The sequence below is a fragment of the Festucalex cinctus genome, chromosome 13 (genome assembly GCF_051991245.1).
Source record: "Festucalex cinctus isolate MCC-2025b chromosome 13, RoL_Fcin_1.0, whole genome shotgun sequence".
NCBI classification, from domain to species: Eukaryota; Metazoa; Chordata; class Actinopteri; order Syngnathiformes; family Syngnathidae; genus Festucalex; species Festucalex cinctus.
In genome coordinates, this window is record NC_135423.1 from 14,857,890 (window position 1) to 14,878,253 (window position 20,364).

The following is a 20,364-nucleotide window of genomic DNA, read 5'->3' on the forward strand; positions in this document are numbered from 1 at the left end:
GGCTCAAGCTCACTCATGATCTGAGTGAGGATAAGTGATAAAGAAAATGGATGGATACAATAAAATAAAATACACTATTGGATAGTTAGCTATCTTTGTCTAAGGCTTTTATGCTTAAAAACAAACAAACATTCCAACAAAAAATAAATTAACTAATAATGATATCAATTGATTCTTTCAGGTAAAATTGAATTTGTGAACACATCAGAAGCTCGTTTTTAGGCTTAGGTGAATCAGTCTGAGAGCCAACATCTTAAAACAATTTACTTAAATAATGCCACCACCCCCCACCTTCCAAGACCCAAGATCTCACTCAACCAACTAAAGTAAAAGTGCCGAGGCTTCAGAAACGCTGTCATGTAAAGTATTGGTACCTGAAAAATCACTTCAGTACACTTAAGTATACAGTACTTTATTCTTTGTCACCGCTAGTAATCAGAGCAGCCTTCTAACCGCTTTATGCCGGCCACCTCCGGTCCGGAGTTGTGCTAGGCTAAAGCTAGTGGTGACGGGGCGTCAATAGTTGCAGGAAGTAGCTGCAGCATCACCTCAGGTGCTAATGACCATATGAAAGTGTTAATATGAACTAGGCCACTTGTAAGTCTAGCAAAGGCTCACATGTCTGTGTATTGCTTTAGCATGACCTAGCACCGGCGTTAATAATACAGGATAGTTGCTGAAGTGAAGCAGGTGTCATGGGGATTTCCAACTCTTTCTATCTACAGCCGAGGAGTGGAATCAAATACAATGCAAGAGAATTTGAGAAGGCCCCTCCCACAAAGAAAAATAAAATATACAGTCTCAAGAGATGGTATAATAAACATTGTTTGATCTATCTACGTATTGCATTTTTCATAAGGAGAACTATAGAGTATTTTGCCACCGCTGCTTTTAAGAAGTTCCCCTAAAGTACTAAAAAGTAGATCTCAAAACAAAACATTGCTCTTGTGAGAAATAATCTTGTAGTTTTATGCAAATAATTATTTGGTTAATACTATGATGTGGAGATGTACATCTTGATTGCTATTCCCCTTCATCCTAAAACTTGTGTTTTAGGTTAACTGATTGATTTCAGTTGGTTATACTTATAGGTGTGAATGATTGTCCATATGACGTACACTGTGATTAGCTGATGATCAGCCCTGGGTGTAGCTCGCCTCTCACCCAAGTCAGATGGATGGATACTAGGGCTGGGTATTGCCACCAACCTCACGATACGATACGTATCACGATACAAGGGTCACGATATGATGCGTATCGCGATACATATACATGATCTTAAAGGCGATACGTATCCGGATATTTTACATTAATTTACTTGCATTTTATAATAACAATCATATGTATACCTAAAGGATATGTTTATTATGCTGGATGACAAAAATCTTTTTGTTAGTAGCTCTTCTGGCTTACCACCAAGCGGCATGCCTGGTCTAAATGTGTATGCACTGCAGAGCAAGGAGCAGTTTTCACAGACACACCGGGAAAATTTACGCATAGGCATGAGCCGATATGAGCAAAAATATCAAAGTATTAAAATTACAGCTCTAAAATGTGCTTATTTGAAATATTTGAGGAAATAAAAACAGCACTTTTTCATGTAACACATTCTATTTCGTTATTTAAACATAATAGAGGAAAATTGGTACACTACGATATGTACCATGTTAAGTTTACAAGTATATAAATGTTGATATTCTTCCTCTGCTTTAATTGTTCTTAGCCAAGACAGAGTGTCCAATCACCGGTGAGCTATTTTTGCATTAGTTGAAGGCAATTAACTTTGAACTTTATTTTTTAGGTACACAATGCAAGCTGCAAAGGCAAACATTAACTGCCTATTTAAAGTTAATGAGCAATATCGATTCTGACGCCTGCGCATCGATAAGTGTATTGTAATGAGGCCCGCAACGATATATTGTCGTATCGATTTTTTGAGCACACCCCTAATGGATACTCCATCAAACACATGAAAAAGTAATCAACATATAAAGTTCTTACCATTTAATAATTACAGATGTACGTACGAAGGCCATGCATGTATCCCAAACTCAATGTGCTTTACATACATTTTCTTCCAAATGTCCTTAGGGCCAAGAAAATCACATTTCAGTTCTCTGAGTCCATGACGAATGTCTCAAAGTTTGGCTGGAGCTCTGACACCAGCGCCTCCACTAAGTCCTCTATGGTGGGCCGCCTTTGAAGCATACCTGTAACACAAAAATATACATTCAGAGTTTTAATACATGCGTTTTTGGACAATTTTTTTTTAAATTAAATTAGTTTATAACCACGCAAAATATTCACATTTTGGGACATTTATTGAAAGTTGTAACATTTTTACTAATGGATGTACGCACTTTTGTCGTTACTACAGTTTCCGACTTTTGGTTGGTTTCCTGCCAATGGTGGTGTTATATGAAACCAGCTGCAATCAAATCACTACTCTGTAGATTCTAAAATACATTTTGGAAATCAAGCCAGGTGATGTCATTCATATGTTTTATACTTCACTCAGCACACCAATTTTCAATCAGTCGTCCTCTCTTGGTCATTGGCCTCACATAAAGCACAGCAAGTAGGTATGAACCAATCAGATGATGGAAAAAATGCTGACATCCCCCAATGCCTTCTAACTGGGTGTTTATTGAATCTGAAATTTGATTGGTTCAGATTTGTAAAAAAAAAAAAAAAAAAAAAAAAATTCAATTGAATCCCGATTCTGGGAAGATTCCATTGATATGGCAACACAAAGAAGCTGAAATCAGATTGGACAAAAAACAAACAAACAAATACCTGGAAGTTGCGTAGCCAAAACACATGCTATGAAAAGAAGAAAAGACTCGTGGAAATAAATGTATACAATTTACAATGCATTGAGGGATTTATATCTTGATTCTAAATCTTTATAAATAGATGCGTACCAATAGTCCACAGTTTGCGATGTATTGCTGATGTGCTTTGTTCCAAAACAAAAAGTCCATAGCAAACAAGTGAACTCAAAACACGTGACCATGAGACAGTTGACTGTTATTATATGACAGAGTAAACACGTACAGTGTGTGTTTTGTACATTTGTAGGTGAGCTCATGCGTGGAAGACTCCCCTTTGCTGGCTTTGCACTTCAGTAGGACGCTCGCTTTGAAGTTGCTTGGTTTCCCCCTGTGGACCTGCCAATGTAAATAGACGTGCTAACCACACTAATTCCCTGACTGAGTTTCCTGCCCCCCAACACACACACACATCTGCACCGGCATGACTGGAGATGCAAAAAGGTTCACACAGTGAGCGAACACACATGTACGTACATACACGGACACACACAGGAGTGTGTCACAGAAGCTGAAACTGGTTATGGCGCACAACAGCAAGAGAAGCTGGTCTCCCCTTACGGAGCCACCGCGCCACCCTGCCCTGTGGCTACAAGATGATACGCAACATCGGGGCCCCTGAACCACCGTGACCGCACGGGCCCAGCTTCCAGGGGAACATCCACCCTCCCCTAAAGCAGCCACATGAAAGTATCAATTCCCCTATCAATTGCCACAAATGACCTCCTTTGAAAATTATGAAGGACTGTTATTTCAACTGGTGTTTTCCAGCCATCCATTTTCTAGGGTCTTTGTACTCATTAGACGCGCTAAACCCTGGTCTGGTCATCAGCCAATTGCAGCGCACATACACGTAAAAAAAAATTCAACTTTCGGGTGAAATTTCAGGTGAACCTAAACACATATACACAATACCCTTGCAGGGCCTTTTGAGTACATGTCCAACTGTTCAATATCACTGCTCTCTAGCAAGGAATCGAATGACAAAACTCACACCCTGTGTTTGAGTCATGAATCAACCAATACATTTCCAAGGACGTCCCCTTCTATGACTTTCTGAGACTCATTATGTCAAAATGCGAGCAGCATTATGAAAAGAATTGAATTGTGTAAATACCTCACAAAAGTGAAAACGCTACACATTTTAAAAGAAACATCATACGTCCTAAAATAATGGCCTAAGTTCTTGTTTATTTATTTATTTATTTATTTCAGAAAACACGAAAAACTGAACTGAGAATATATTTATAAACAATTTCATTTCAGAGGTAGAATTGAAGGATCGGATAACTAAGGATGTAGTATATTTTAGCATAGGTGGCTAGCATCCTCAGCTGTTGAAGGCGCAAAAATATATATATATATATTTACCTTTATTTACCTATATTTATATTTATGTACCTCCAGTACATCCGACTTGTCCTAAGGACGACGACAGCAACTCCTTCCTTTTACACGATTTGCATAAACGGTCAAGAGGTCAGGCATTCTGCAGCAACACAGGGTCCTTCCTTCCATCCCTAAATCTTTTCTCCACACTTTCCGTCTTGGGCATAAGCAAAAATAGCAGTGTGAAATTATTACGTCAATATATATGCTTAATATGTAATAAGAATTCAGAAAACAGAGTAAATCATTGTCCTATGATCAACTTGTTTCGAGTACGGAAGTGTGGAACTGTCAATGTGGAGTCATGAATGTGTGTATGAATGTATGAATGAATGTACTGTCAAATTATGAATAGGTGATTAATTGGAAGAGACCTTGTAAAACTAACGAGTCACGTGACAGCAAGTAGGGAAAAATGCTAACTGGATCAAATATGGACATTTCCACTGATGGGTGTACATTTGTTTCTAGCGGTTTGGTCATTAATGGCTGTATGCTGAGGGATTTTCAGAGGAGGAGACAGTAGACTTTTATACAACATGTAATGTCACTGACAACTTTACATTGCAGCAAAGTATCACATCTTAAGTGTTATTAAAGAGTTAATAAAATATTTTTAAAAAATGTGAGGGTTGAACCTACAGTACTTTTTTGACAGGAGAGAAGGCTTTGCTGACTGTGCCCACCCACCACTACTGTATGAGATAACGTTAATTCCCAAAATAGCATTAATAAAGTTAATTGCGGGGTAAATTTCATTAAATGACACTACACAGATTTTAAGACGAGCCTTAAAGAACCAGCTCTTGGACTGGATCTCAGACTAGGCATTCAATAGCAAGCTCCACAGAGAGAAACCTTTCTCAGCCCAGATCCCTAGGAGAGTTTGGAATAGAATGCCAAGATAACCTCGGAGCCATAACAACACTAAACAGGATCTGATTGGATTGTTGAGGGGAAAACAAGGGGGTGTGGATGAGAAGAGACAAAACAAGAGAACAATCAGCTCAATGTAAGGGAATGATTGAGCAATAGGAAGCCTAACAACCACACATAAGCTGCCTCAAACCTATGCATGCACAACAAATATTTTGAAGTGTCACAGAGCTGCAAATCTCAAAATTTCTATCACCACTGAGCAAAGCTAAAGGAGAACTGAGATGGCTCCTGCTCACCGCGAGCAGAGGATGTTTTAAATGATGAAGCTCCGTTTCAGTTTTACGAGCACGCGCACTGGATAGCTTGTTTATTTACATGAAAGGGTGGTGGGAGATGGGTATCGATTCCAGTGACGACCGATGTGACCGCTTAACAGCTCTGAGCCCGTCATAATGTGCGCTCTAGGGACAAAAAAATAGATGAAGATCCATTTGGAACCTGCTTTGAAAGATCTTAGATACTGTCAAGACAGTTTGGTCACTGGGAGGACACTTTGAGGAGCTTCTTTCTCTAGTAAACATGAATAAAAGTGAGTGCAGACCTCCACCAAAGCACAACAGATTCTTAAAAAAAAAAAAGTTGAATTTGTTGGTGGTTCTGACCACAATATGTAAAGCAGTAGATTCTGAAATCAGCAGCATGCAGTCAGATAAGAACGAGCAGTAAGTCAGGGCACTGTAGTATCATTACTTCTTGCCTTTGCGGTTGGTACGTTTGTATCACAACAACACAACACAGATAAACAGCTTCTTATTTCACCCATTTACTGCTGTACATTGTGAAAATTGCATCTAGCCAATCTGAATGCTTCGCTGAACCTGGCTATGCATCCTAGTCTTCTGGGCTTGGCCGTGTTTCTGCTCTTTCATAACTTTAATTGGAGGCGTTTGAGGCCTCGCAACTTGGAGAGGAAACATATGCCTTCATACATTTAAAATGTGTGCAAACCTCAGCATGCAGTAACTTGAGCCCCGGCCTAAATGCCTCTGTAGTTTTATGTACGGTACTATGAACAAAGTGGAGATGCAAAGCAGCAGAACAAAGTTCGATGAAGCACATTTCTGGCTGCTTCAAACAGCTGTTTGAGCTGCCTGCTTGTGACTATTTGAAACCTGTCACGATGCAAGACATTACACCTGCAGGCAAAGGATGGGCTCACAGACTCTGTAATTACACCTTTGAAGTTTGATGCCATTTCTTGAAACCACACTTACGAGGCCCGGGAAGTGTAGCAAGACATCGGTTGATGGGGCACACAGCCAGGAGGCTTCCTTAGTTGAATAAACACCTCCAACACATCCTGTCCGTCAGACTATTGAGGAAGGGTTCTAATAGAGGCAGTAAAACAACCTCATATTATAATCACTGGGAGCCACAAAAACCTTTTAATATCATTAGATAACATTAATAATCCCTACTAATTATTTTCACATCACAAAAACACAATTGTGTCTATATCCTTTTACTCATGAGATCAGACCTCACTGGTCAAGGCTATGGGACTCAGTAGCCACAAAAAAAGGTCAGTTTAGCCGCTCAATCGCATCTTTTCTTCCTCTTTACCCATTCCAACTCTTTCTCTGTGCTTCTCTGAAGGTTTGAATTTCAATACTATCTCTTGTTAAAACAGCCAACAGCATACAGGACAGGGAACTGTGTAGCCCTGGTGAGACATTTACAAGGGCCTTTGTTTGAAAGATTATATGGATCTGGATTATGTATCCTTCCTCCAGTCTCCAGTGACCTTTGTTTTTGTCGCAAATAGTTACTTTGTCATGCTCCCATAGAAAACCTTTACACTGGAATTGAACCTAAGCATTGTGTAGTGTGAACAACAAAATGTGGCAAAAGAAGGCGACCATTATGCTGCACACAATGAAAGTCAGAAGCAAATTAATTGATGCTGCCAATACCTCACTCCAGACATTGAACTAAGAAAGATAACCACAGAGTTTGATAAGAGCGCCATGAAAAAAAAAAAAAAAAAAAAAAAAATATGCAGCTCAAAGGCAGTTTAAATAAGAATCGGGTGAGAAGTTGGCTGCCATTTCAGAGGCAGAGTGGTCTGGCTGCAGCTAGAAGTGGGGCACAATGTTGGAGGAAGGAGGAGGAGACCCTTGTGGAAAAGATTTCAAGTAAAACTCCCAATCATCTGATGATGTTTCTGTTCTTAACTTCCTACTCTCCTTGGCGTGTCTTGTCCTGACACGCCACAGCCAGAGGATGTGGGGAACAAGCCATTCACGCTGACATGGGGGCGGGGGACATTACTTTAAATGCTGTAATATGTATGCCCAGCAAGTTGTTGGCAATGGGTCTTCATACAGAAACAAACAAAAAAACAACCCATAAGAAAAGGTTTCCTCTTCCAGGTTATGGACTAAATTGTTTGCTGACCTTTGTTTACATGGTTACAGTTACTTCTTACTATAATGTTGAAGGATTAAATCATGCAAACAAACAAATTTTGGAAATTGGGAGTGGCTGTTGCTAGGTGCTACTCAACTTCTTGAACGTCCAACAGAGACACACCAAAATGCTGTAGGGTATGTGCCTCTGTATAGTTGCAAAATTCACACACACAAAAAAAAAAATGCTTCTTCCTCTTGAAAAAATACAAAATAAAAAGTGAATTTACTTAACTGCATAGCACTGGAATTACAAGTAGTGATTAGTAAGAGGTTGTCACAGTGGTGACTGAAGACTTAAGTGGCATTTATCATCACCAATTGTGAACTTACAACCACCTGTAAACTAAGCTTGCAAGGTGTGTAATACTGCAAAATACAGAGTGCAGCATGCCAAAACATACCCGCAGCATCTGTAAATGTCTCAAGCAAATGTCTAAAAGTCATGACGCTTAAAATGATAAACTAAACACACTGAAGATCTGTGGGAGATTTAAGACGTACAGAATCTTCCATCAGAATGATTTAATTTAACAGCCATTAAAAAATGTTTTCCTCAGTACCACATCAACTTTCATAACAAAAACATGTTAATAATAGGCAAAATGAAATAGACAGACTATATTCATTGTAAGTGTGGTACATCCGTTCATTAGTTTTAGTCAAAAGTTTTGTCTTGTAATCAGTCAGTTGGCTTACTGAAAGGGTGACAAGTAGTCACTATTCAGTGACACAGTGTGTACCACACTAAAACATGGACCAAAGCAAGCAAATTACAGACAAGCATGTTAAAGGTAAAGGCTACATGACCATCTCCAAGTATTTTTGAAGACACCTGTAATGCTAATCAGAAGACCAAGGCGTCTTGGGTGAACATGTACCTATGGCAGGGGTGGGCAACTAATTTTGCAAAGGGGCCACATTAGAAACTGGAATGCGTGCTGTAGGCCAAGCCAACATGTTACATGTTCATTTAATTTCATTGGGGAGGTGAGGCTGAGTGTGTTACCTTCCACCATCAACATGGGCTCCTTGGCTCCTCCATGAGTTAGCATCTCTCGACGGTAACGCTCACCCATGTCCCTGACAGACGCATGAGAGGTGATGAGGTTTTAGTCTTCATTGAAGTGGCATTTTGATGCAAAGCCTGTCAATCACCTGTTTAAAGGATCCTGAAGGAAGCACTTCTTCCACACCATGGAGGCCACAGCTCGGGACATGAGGTAAGAATAGTATTTGGCTCCATAACCAATGAGATGGCTAAATCTCAGCTGCCACGCCTGTGAATAGACATAACATCCAAGTAAAAGGACATTTTGATGGGATGCAAAGCAAATGTGCATGAGAAGCATCACGGAAGACACATAAACCACTCCGTCTGTGATTGAGTCAAAGTGGAGATGTTATTCTCATCACTTAGAGCTGTTTCCACTGTCTTTATTGCCATCATTATATTGTTCACTTTCCCTCCAACTAACCTGACAAACCATCAAAACAAAGGAGGGGGCTCCCATTTCAAAGGGCAAAACATGGAATTTCCTTAACAGTAAAAGAGTTCCTCTTGTCTATCCTGTCTACAGTTGCCCCCGGGGTCCTTCTCCTCGAACCTCTTATGGTCTTGACTAACTAACTGTTGGAACTACTGGGGAATTCATACAATGATAATGTGGCTTTAATGCTGTGTTTACAGCAAATACTTGTTCCTTTGGCATCTAAGCAAAGAATCACAGATTAGCATAAACTCTTGCCTGGTGCTGTTTATCTACAAATATCCTCCTCAACTGAAGTGCTGACCATGTGGTCCGTGTTACTCACAGCTGATCTTCCCTTTCCTCACACAGCCAGGAACCGATAGCGCCACTCTGTAAACTACACACAAGCTAGCCACAATGTTTAGAATGTGTCTCCTTATAACCCATTAGCCGCTCTAATGTTTACTTGCCTAAGGTTACTATTCCTGCGTGCAGCTATGACGATCGGCGGATTTGTTTCAAACGGACACAAGTTTAGGTCAAGTCGTGTGTGATTGGAGGTTCCAAAATCTGCTTTCACTTTCCCAGCCAGTCAATCGCAGATATATGGATACCATGGTGATATATCGCTGTATTGTGAAATGATTGGTATCCTTGATAAAACATTATGACAGTACTCTTCTATAATGTACAGCAATTCCCATCCCTAGTCAACACTTATTTTGTAGAATCAACGATTATGTTGTGTCATTTATTGAGTGTCTTTTCCACTTTGACTACATTTCTACTGACCCTTCTGGTCTCTGCTTGTGTGTTGCATTCTCTGCTCCAAGTTTTTAGAATATATCAAAGCATAGCTTTGCTAGTATGCAGCCTAACTCTGTAGATAGAGGCCCACCATTTTGGCGAGCTACAACCCACACTGATCCCATCCTTGAGAGTGAGGCACAACAATTGCGCTGTACAGCTCAAAATGGGAAAACAATCCTGCTGCGGTTGGCTGAGGTGAACATCTGCTAGACCTTTCAGTGCAAGTCGAAAAGAGGGAAACATATCACTAAAACACTATAAGTGGAGATAACATCTGAAAAAGAAGTGAGGCACGAGCTGAAGCATGGGTGAAGAAATACTGACCAGAAACTGAAATACAGGCATAGAGAAGCACTGTAATCTCTTTTCATGATGCACATAATTATAGCCCAGAGCAAAAGCACAATGAAGGCCATTCCCTGTCTCCATTATGAACTTTGTTTTTGATTCTCCTCTCCTTCTGGCCTCTTCTCCTACCCCACAGATGTCAACGTGGGGAGAAATGCTAAGCTTTTTTTTTTCTTTTTCCCATTAAAGGAACTAGAAAAGTTTTAAATATTTCCTCAAGGGAGAGCTCATTCAAAGAAGACCTGCTTTGTGGTTTTGTCGGATCTTGAAAAAAAATGGCTATGGCTTTAATCTTTTAAACTGTGCTGGGATCAAATAAGAAGACATCAAAAGGCTGCACTGACTGCTCAGTACAGCTTGTTGCATGACACTGCAGCACAAATACACTACTTTGACAAAGGTATTGGGACACTTGGCCACCTACATGAAGTCTCTTTGATCATTTTTTTCTACAGCATTGTCCAGGACATCTAGAATTTGCACCAAATACCATATTAACAGATAAAAACATACTGTATTGGGTGTGTAAGGCAAACCGTAGAACTTCTGCTGCATCTCCTGCAGGATTTCAGTAGTGGAATGATTTTGGGGTTTACCATGGTAAATCTGGTCCAGTGCAGCGTAGAAAATCTGCCCAGGGACAACAAAAAAAAAACAGCATTGATTAAACATGCTTAACATTATTGCAAGAAATAAAATAATGCTGCATTATGAAGTACACCATATTGTTTGTCTGTTAACAATCCCACAGTGCATTGTGCAGCAGACGCTTTCACTACCAATTTGTAAGGTCGCTTTGCCTGGGTTTGTGTGTTTGGTGGTACCTGCAACTGGGTATCTGCGGCACCGCACACCTTCTTGGACTCACAGAGTCGAGTCACCATACTCTCAGGCAGAGGCTGACAAGACATTGAAACACAGTTCATCATCTATTGAAAGCATATACTAAGTTTACATATATATTTCTTAAAACTTTTGAGATCTTGTTCTTCGTGTATACGCTTAAAGTGTACCTGTCCAGTTTCATAATGACGTGCAAACTGGCTGACGACTCGATAGTCGGCGGCAAAGTACTCCATGAGGATGGAGGGCACTTCTGCGAAATCTGTTGCACATCTAGTTCCTGGAGGATCAAAAATAGAGTTGATGGAGTAAAAAGTAAACAGGAAAGGTACAAAACTTCATTCATTACATAATAAAAGAGCAGAGGTGTGTCTAAAATTGTGCCTTTACAAAGATCATATTTGTTTGCTGCCCTCAATAGACCAATATTAGAAACACTATCGTGTAGTGTGAACACCTGCATAGTATAGCACACTCGGATTTACCTACTTCTACTTGGGGAGGTTTTTTATTTTTTTGTATTTATTTTATTTTTTTATTATGTAACTTTTAACCTTGTTTTTTCAATCAGCATTTTTTTTTTTTTTTAATATTTTGTTTAGTTAACTCTTTGACTGCCAGGCGTTATAAAAACAAAACAAAAAAATCCACAGTGCCAGCCGCTTTTGAGCATTTTAACTCATCTTTCAAGGCAAAAAGAATATTGTTTGCCTTTACTACATATACAATGTGGCTACGAAATGAAAGATCGTATTCCATTCATTGGAATTTTACTAATCATCATGAAACGTCTTTGGCAGTCAAAGAAAATATACAGTTTTCTTCTTCCTTCCAATGCATTCCAATGGGCATCAATAACAAGCAGATTTTTGAACAGTGAACACTGCACACTGTAATCAACACTAACAAAAAAAAGATCTTAAATTAATAACTCTTTGTGTCAGTCAAAACGTTTTAAATTAGAATCCTTCCCCCAACTTTTAGATCCTCTTTGATTATGAAGGGTTTTCAAATTTTGTGGCTGCAGATAAGGCTTTAAAGTAAGGCTTTAACATTACACCTGCTAAGCTCACCTGTAACGTGCTGGTAACGAGTGCGGCCCAGCATAGAATGCATGGCGTGACCCATCTCGTGGAAAAGGTTCTCCATCATCCCTGGGGTTAGCAGGGTGGGGGCACTTCTGGTAGGGTGGGGCAGGCTCAGCATCAGAACTACGACAGGCAGCTGGTACTGACCAGTTTCCTGGGACCAGCGACCACCCCGGATTGTGAAGTGACAATCCTATGTCGGGAGGAATACGTGCAACCATGCTTCATGTTTTATCTTTTTTGTCACAAGATGATGGAATTGTAGCATTTTGAATTCTGCGGTGAGAGGGATGGCGCCTATCTCAACACCACAAAAAGGAAAAATACATTCATCCAACAAAAGTTCAAGTGATTGTCCATTTGTTAGTTAGCTATTTTTCCTAAAAGATATTAGCGGCCGTTGGATTATACAGACAAGACTGCATTCTGAAGTGGGTGCAAGGGTTCAATTGTGTTCTAGTGTGATGGAGGTGCTCACCTGATGAGGTTTGTCTTGCCGGTGGAAAAAGTCACAGTAGATATATCCTAGTAACCCCTCCGTTTCATGAACCACTGCCTGGAAATGCACGCAAACACGTGGGAAATTTTAACTTGCAGTTTATTCAAATGTCAGCTAACAACATGCCACAAGCACACAAGATAACAGCATACCAATTTGCGAACGTCTTCGCTCCACACCTCTCCAGCGCTGGGGTGTTCAGACATGAGGGAGACACCGTAGAGCCGAGAGAAGAGAATGTTCAAACCCTCCATGCAAGCCCCCAGAGAAAAGTAGGGGCTGTAAAGACTGGGTTCGATGTTGTACCTGAACCACAAATTCATATACAGTACGAACAGAGTTTTTTGTGTTTTCTTGAAAATATTCAGGTTCAAAACATTACTAATGGATGAAAATAAGTTGTAACAAAATCTTTTGTGTGTGGTGGAAAATAAAAGGCAGCTCTTGAAGAAACATTTTAAGTGTAACTAAACCTGGACTTTCCTTCCAAATAGTCAGTCCAAAACCACACACAGGATATGACCATATTCCCCCCACACCCCCTCCAGTTAAACAACGGTACTGAGAATACTCAAACAACTCCACCCAGAGTGCACATAAAGGATTATCAATAATTAGATGTTATTTAGACTCTGTCTGATGTAATATTGCTGGTGAGAGCTGGAAGAAAACACAGGTTAGTAAAATCACAGGATAGTTAAAAAAAAAAGAAGAAGATTGGAACCAGATCTTAAGATACAAATAGGGGAGGACCAAAACTCAATGAGGCTACTCTTCAGTTCAGCTAACTACAGCATAATGACTATTTAAGTAGAAATAACCAGAACTCATGTACTTGGGAGCATTCAAGGACAAACGTATTTACAGTTAGTGGGGAAATAAGATCCTTGGCATATTTTTGCATGCTTCCGTTAGTTGCTTCTACTATGGTATTATACATACTGTTATATTACAAAGCCTATAAGAACATTTTACAGTAACTCAGCACCCATTAGTTACAGGAATGCATTCACAGCTAAATCTGGATAAAATGAACTTACGGTACTGTACAATACAATACATAAAAATTCCCAAGCTTCTCGCCTATATCTATTAGCATCCGCTGGTTGACACATTAAGTGAATTACAATTAACAAGACAATGTTTCCTAACCTTTCAGCACGTAAGACTCCACTGAGGAAGGGGTGATCCCACGGCATGAGCTCCTATGTCAACACAACATGTGAGTTCTTTTAGATGACAAACATTTGAACATCGAATACAACTGCAACACAAACAGAATGTCACCCACAGAATGCCGAGGGTTGAGTTTTTTCTTCATGTCACTCAACATCTGAAAGTCCTTTTCTGTTCTGTGACATTTGGAGGAAAAGGCAAAATTAGTGATGTAAATGACACAGTTTTTAATGTTCTAGTTGTGGTTTGCAGTGAAGTAGAAGTGCAGAGCGCCAGTGACCGCTGTTTCTGGAACAAAGATGTCTCTCTGATAACTTCAAAGTAAATGACACATTATTGTCTTTGTCAAGTCAAGAACGTTTAAATATTGTTTTCTCTTGTTTAGTTTTTGTACTCATTAAGTTTCTGTTGAGAATTTGGCAACAAGTGGACACAACTCGTCATTTACAGTTAAACAAAGATAAATTATACACATACAACGGACCCTCGTACACTCACGGGGGCTAACCTGTTTTTCGTGTAAAACGCTTATTGGCAGTTTATCTGCGGAGATTTTGGGAGGGTATAAATATATATATGTGTGTGTGTGTGTGTGCGTTTTTTTCTCTCACTGCACATATAATTGCCGCCATTATACAGTATACGGATTTGTCGGGCCCTATTCCATCTGAATAGTGGGGGTCCACTTTACATTATAATAAATAATGATACATTATATAAATATTAATCTCGAACTGTACCTCTCTGACAGCTTGTCTGTCAACAGCTGAAGAAACCTCATCACTGTTTCTGTGATATGCAGAAATAAAAGCCACACACAAAAACAATCACAATCACAATCATCATAACCAAAACCCCAAATAATTGTGGTGGTTGTATGTGTGAAGACAGTTACAAAAAATTACGCAAAACATGGCCACAGACTAAGGTGTTTTGTTTTTTTTAAACTAGCACAGTGGCCTGAAATTTTAGGGGTGCATGTAGAAAATGTAGGGGCACACACAAATCCCAAATTGACTTGCAAACTAAATATTCACATTTCCAATCATTTTCACTATACAGTAGTACTGATAAATGGCTGCAAGTGTGGAGCAGAATTTAGTTAGTAACAATTTAGGGGCAGTCTGGAGCTCTGCTTAATCCTTTTACTGGAACGTTATTTCTATGCTCTCCTCAATAAAAACTCAGACTCTTCCTGTAGGCACAAACTAATTATCTTAACTCCCTACTAACTGTACTGGGATATGACTGAACCTGGAGTTGCTGCCATTGTTCCCTTCAAGGCTCTGTGACCATAGGATTCGTATCCCACCAGTGTGGCCAGCTTGTATCTACATCTCAAAAGTTCCTCCAGACACTCCATCAGATCTGCGTTTGGATACAGGTAAATCCTGTAGGCGATTTCTCGCACCTACAAATGTGCAATAATGACAAGAGACAATGAATTACTTTCTCATTACACATATCAAATATTCAATACCCTCACAAGGAATTAGGCACTGTTAATATGAAAACGTTATTACAGTTTCTTCATTTTGAAATTATACACTCAAGAAACACATGCAAAGCCAAATAAAAATAAAAAAAATTACACAGGTGAGGTAGTAAGTAAACTTGTGGTCTCCAACAATGCATTACACAACCGAATCGAACCAACAGCATATTTTCCCCTGAATATTCTGGTTAAATTAGTCATTGCTCAACTTCAGTGGCACTCAATTTTCCACATGCATTGTTAAATTGGTAACCTTACCCTCACATTTTCAAGTTATATATTTTTTGGATTGCCTTCATTGTTATGACAAGATTCAACAAAGGGCCTGCAACAGGTTTGGGGGCACCGAGGAGGACAAAAAGATTAGAAAAACTTCTGTTCACTTTATATCTCTTACTGCATGCTGTGGATACACAGTGGATACATACATCTGTGGGTGTGTGAATTAAACTGAAAAGCATAATCAAAGACCGTAAATAGAAAGATTACCTCAACCAATAAGTATGTACTTACCATAATGTCATTATTACAAATGATTCATGATATTGTTTATATTTGAGTGCACTCCAATGTAGCATACTAGTAATAGACTGCTTTTATTTTGTCTGCATAGTTCCTTGGAGGCAGAACACATTAAGGTTTCATTGCATGTCATTTAAAAATAATTTGTATAAAATATAAATCCAATTTTAGAGCTGCAATATTTTGCATGAATGGTTCTAAACACATTAACCTCAAAAGCATTTTATGATTGCAATCAACATATGTCCATTGTTCTTGTAGGCGCGCCTTGAATGAGTTATGAAGCAAAGGCGCCACCTACTGAGCAATGGTAGTAATGTTCTGCTCCTGATGATATTGTTATGGTCACTCACCAAATCATCCGGAGAGTCAGCATGTAAACCACCAACTTCCAGAAAACTTCCTGTGCTGGCAAAGTGCAAGTGGAGATGTTTGGGAATGGCAGATCTTGCGATCCTGTTGGGCATGTGCGATCCAACCAGGAATTCATTGTTCAAATCCAAGAGCTTCACGTGGAGAGCAACTGCCTCTTTCCTCTGTAATGCGAAGGTACAACAAAAGATGAGTATCTGTAATTTCTGTCTAGTGTCAGACTGGATGACATCTCCACATGCAATAAGCCTCTCACCAGTTTCTCATCGAGATGAATACCGCTGATTTCAAAGTCAAACATGAATAACTCTGCAACTCTCCTGCAAAGACGGGGATACAAGATTGATTTTTAAACACGTAAATTACATTGAGACATGCATCAATGGCTCATTCTAAGAATAGAGAACAAATGCATAGGATACATAATCAATCATAATTAACACAACCTTAGTACAGTGGAAAGTTGCTGTTCCAAGGACAAATTTTCGCCATCAAAAAATGTGAAACATTCCAAACCGCCATACAAATGTTAAATAGACTTTGATGTGGTTGGTCTTTTTAGGTAACAAGTGTTTCAAAAAGCTAAAGAAAAAGTGAAACAAGACCAGAGTTAACCATTTGATAATGACCTCAGATGACTTTTTTTTTATTTTTTATTTCCTATTCTGAACTTCAAAGAGCAAATGACAGAGCACCTTGTATCTGGGTCTAGCTGAGCCACAAGGTCCGGCCTGTCCAGCAAATTCTTCAAACTCTTGCATAACTCCACATTGGTGTTCAACCTGAAACATAAACAGAAGGATTTCATAGTCATCTTACTGACTGGTGTTGATGGTATGAGATTGTGTGTTACTCTTTTACTTCTCCACAACTGTGCCAATCTCAATGCAGGTTTTTTCTGCAGCCTCACGGTACACTGGATCAGGATGTGCCACTTTGACAAAATCTGCCTGGAAATGTAGGGATAGATTCACCACACATAAAACTCAGTAAAACGATGACAATTAAGCTTGTGGGATTCTGAAGTTTGACATGGGGAAAAAAAGTTTTATTGGATGTGATCGTACAATAAAATAGATCTTTTCACACTAGTTGCACACATTATTTATTTATTTATTTTTGTGTATTCTTGAGTGCAAGTCAGTCGGATTTGAAAGGTATGTAGATCAGCTGCAGGTATTTCATATTTTGACAAGCAAACTGCTGATCAGTTATCATCATCCACTGTGATTCCTTGAAATTTTGGAAACTTTGGACCTGAGTTAAGTAGGGCTGGGTTTAAAATATCGATATAATACAGGATGTACACACTTTAACTTAATCTCAGTCTACACATCTGGGTTTATGTTAATCTTTAATGGTGATTTCGTCCTAAACCCCCACCCCCCGAGCCTGTATTTTGTCATTTTGTGTTTGTTTTGTAAACAGTGGGACGTTTCTGTGGAAAGACAGTGTTTACACCACTCCAGCCAGTCGCAGAACGCTGGTGGGGGGGGGGGGGGGGGTTTGCGACACGCCACCCCCCGCTCTGCGATGGGCTGGAGGGGTGCAAACACTGTCTTTCCACAGAAACATCCCACTGTTTACAACACAAACACACAATGACAAAATACAGGCTGGGGGTGTGGGGGGTTAGGACAAAATCACCCCCACACGTGAAGAAAAGCCCAGATCTGTAAATTGAGAAGTAGTTTGTTTGTTTAAATCCTGTATTTAAAAAGTGCATTTCCCTGAGTGAAACCGGACTGCGCCTTTAAATGATCATTTATTGTTTTTATAAGGCCATGTTAAATAAAACAGATTAATGTAACTGCAATGGATTCAATTCCTAATGTAAATATTCATATTTTTACTAATGCATTAAATTAGAGCAAGAAGTTTCTAGTCTTTGCAGCATTGGTACTTTTGACTGTCTAAAATGTGTGCTGCATGAATTCCTCAACTGAATCGAAAACCATAGTGAATCGAATTGAATCGGGCCCTTGTGAATCGAATCGATTCTGGAAATCTGAATCGATACTCAGCCCGAGAGTTAAGTGTTTTCAACTAAACAACAAACATTTAGCAGAGGTCTCCTTGCATCACCGGTTCATCTCTACACCAGAAAAGACAGAGAGCTGGAGATATCAAGGAGTTAAGACTTCAAGAATAGACCAAATGAGTCACACAGTTTTAATGCTCATTTTATGATTTTAAATTGTTTAACATTTCAAATAGTAAATTATTTATAATTGTGTTTAAATAAGTTTTTTTTTTAAAAGGGACATTTTTTTCCTCAGCTATCTTCACATTATTACTTCACAAAACATTTCTATTATTTCTGTTACCTTAATGATGGAGAACTAATTGGAAAAACACGTTTAAAACTTGTTTGGTATGAAAAGTAAGAAAAATAATCCCATAAAGGGAAAAACAATCACAATTGAAAAATGTTTCTTTTTCTTTTAAACAAGCAAATGAGTTAAAAAAAAAAAAAAAAAGACTTAAATATGATTTTGGTTCAAAAGGTTATATGCTACCACTCATCCCTGAGATTACTTGGTGTTGAATTTACCAGGTCTGCCACTTTACAAAGTCCATCAGAGAGCTGGTCAAAAGCTGTGACTGTCTCGACCCCTGGAGCAGAAGTGCATGCTTTTTCAACCAGCAGCTGAGTGTTCTTTAGAGCTGTTTTTGTGGCCACCTGGAATCCAGCAGGGGAGCTCAGCTCTGGCATGCCAAACAAACCCTACAATGACACATTACAACCATATATGTTTCAAGCACTTGAACATGATCATATTAAAAGTCTAACTCATACAAATAAACTAATTCTAAACTTACAGCCAGTTCATGTTATCTCATTCTGAACTAGAAATGATAATTCATGCTTTTGCCACCTCATGTCTGGACTTTTGTAATTCTCTTTCCACCTGTTACAACACAATTTAAAAAACATATACACAGTAAGACTTATTTGTAAGATTTATTTTATTTTATTTGATTAGTGTTTGTTAATGTACTATAAAATGTAATTCTATATTTTATATGCAACTTTTAAATATGTGAAACCATCCATCCATCCATTTTCTCGAGCGCTTATTCCTCACAAGGGTGGCGGGGGGTGCTGGCGCCTATCTCAGCTGGCTCTGGGCAGTAGGCGGGGGACACCCTGGACTGGTTGCCAGCCAATCGCAGTATGTGAAACCTATTTGTTAAAGTTGTTCGCTTTATTTACATTCAGAACACAAACAAGTGCACGGTTCCCTAACGTAAACCATAAAATAGAACCAAATGCGGATAGACAAAACAGACTACACAGTGGACACAACACAGAAATTCCCAATACAGTACTTTACTCACCACATTTTTCTCCAATACTTCCAGTCTCTTGTGGGGTTTGGCATTGAAAGCTGCCCCAACAGGTGACCATGTTGTGACATTCTTGCGAAAAGACGTCCACAGACCTCTGTGCTTCACACAGTAAAGCAAACTTTTACTCGCCGACATTTTCGTCTATTCTGTTGTTGAACTGACGGCCGTTACTGATGTTTCTCGTGCCGGTTGAGACTGATAGAGGACATGCTAACCCTAGGTTCGTTGCTAGCTTGAACGGAAAAAGTCAGGCGAAATCGTGTGACGTACGCATTATATCAAATAATCAAGACACACTAAACTGTTGAAATTAACAGCCGAGAAGGAAGCCTTTGTCACACCATATGTGACTGGAGGACATAAACACAGGCGAAATACCGGTCTCCGTTCTCCTGCTGCCGTTTGCACCATGAGTTGCAGCACGCGATTTAAAAAATAAATAAATAAATAAATAATAATAATATAAAAAATAATAATAAAAAAAAGCAAAACAAAATCGATTAATATAAGATGTGTTGCGAACTGTATTGTCATTCCTGATCAAACATTTCATACGCGTATTAACAAAATGTGTCGAAAGTGTCAATCGAAAACACGATGTCGTCATACCTATGCGACGATTGCTGTAAAATATGCCTTTTAAAAAAAAGAATCCCTGAAAAGTACGATAAAAATAGCTGCTGGTTCAATTAGAAATTTTACAACAGAAATATAATTGATGTCAAGGCTATGTATTTAGGCGTTTTAATAGTTACAATTTAACAACAGACACACACACGTGTTAATTTGTTAGCGAAGGAAACCGTTCATTTGTGCTG

At 39.1% G+C, this 20,364-nt stretch overlaps 1 protein-coding gene across 1 annotated transcript; it reads right to left on the minus strand.

The window, feature by feature from the left end:
* Window positions 1–396: 396 nt before the first annotated feature.
* LOC144033613 (mitochondrial intermediate peptidase-like) lies at window positions 397–20,108 on the minus strand. Its single transcript, XM_077541815.1, has 19 exons — window positions 19,535–20,108; window positions 18,747–18,920; window positions 17,054–17,142; window positions 16,888–16,974; window positions 16,449–16,512; window positions 16,174–16,356; window positions 15,058–15,214; window positions 14,544–14,592; window positions 13,919–13,979; window positions 13,780–13,832; window positions 12,780–12,933; window positions 12,607–12,684; window positions 12,114–12,321; window positions 11,211–11,320; window positions 11,022–11,096; window positions 10,711–10,827; window positions 8,726–8,847; window positions 8,577–8,650; window positions 397–2,210 (listed from the first exon to the last, which is right to left on the minus strand). Exons 1-19 carry the CDS (start codon window positions 19,679–19,681, stop codon window positions 2,110–2,112), a joined length of 2,103 nt encoding a protein of 700 aa, XP_077397941.1. The 5' UTR covers window positions 19,682–20,108; the 3' UTR covers window positions 397–2,109.
* Between the last annotated feature and the right edge of the window lie 256 nt (window positions 20,109–20,364).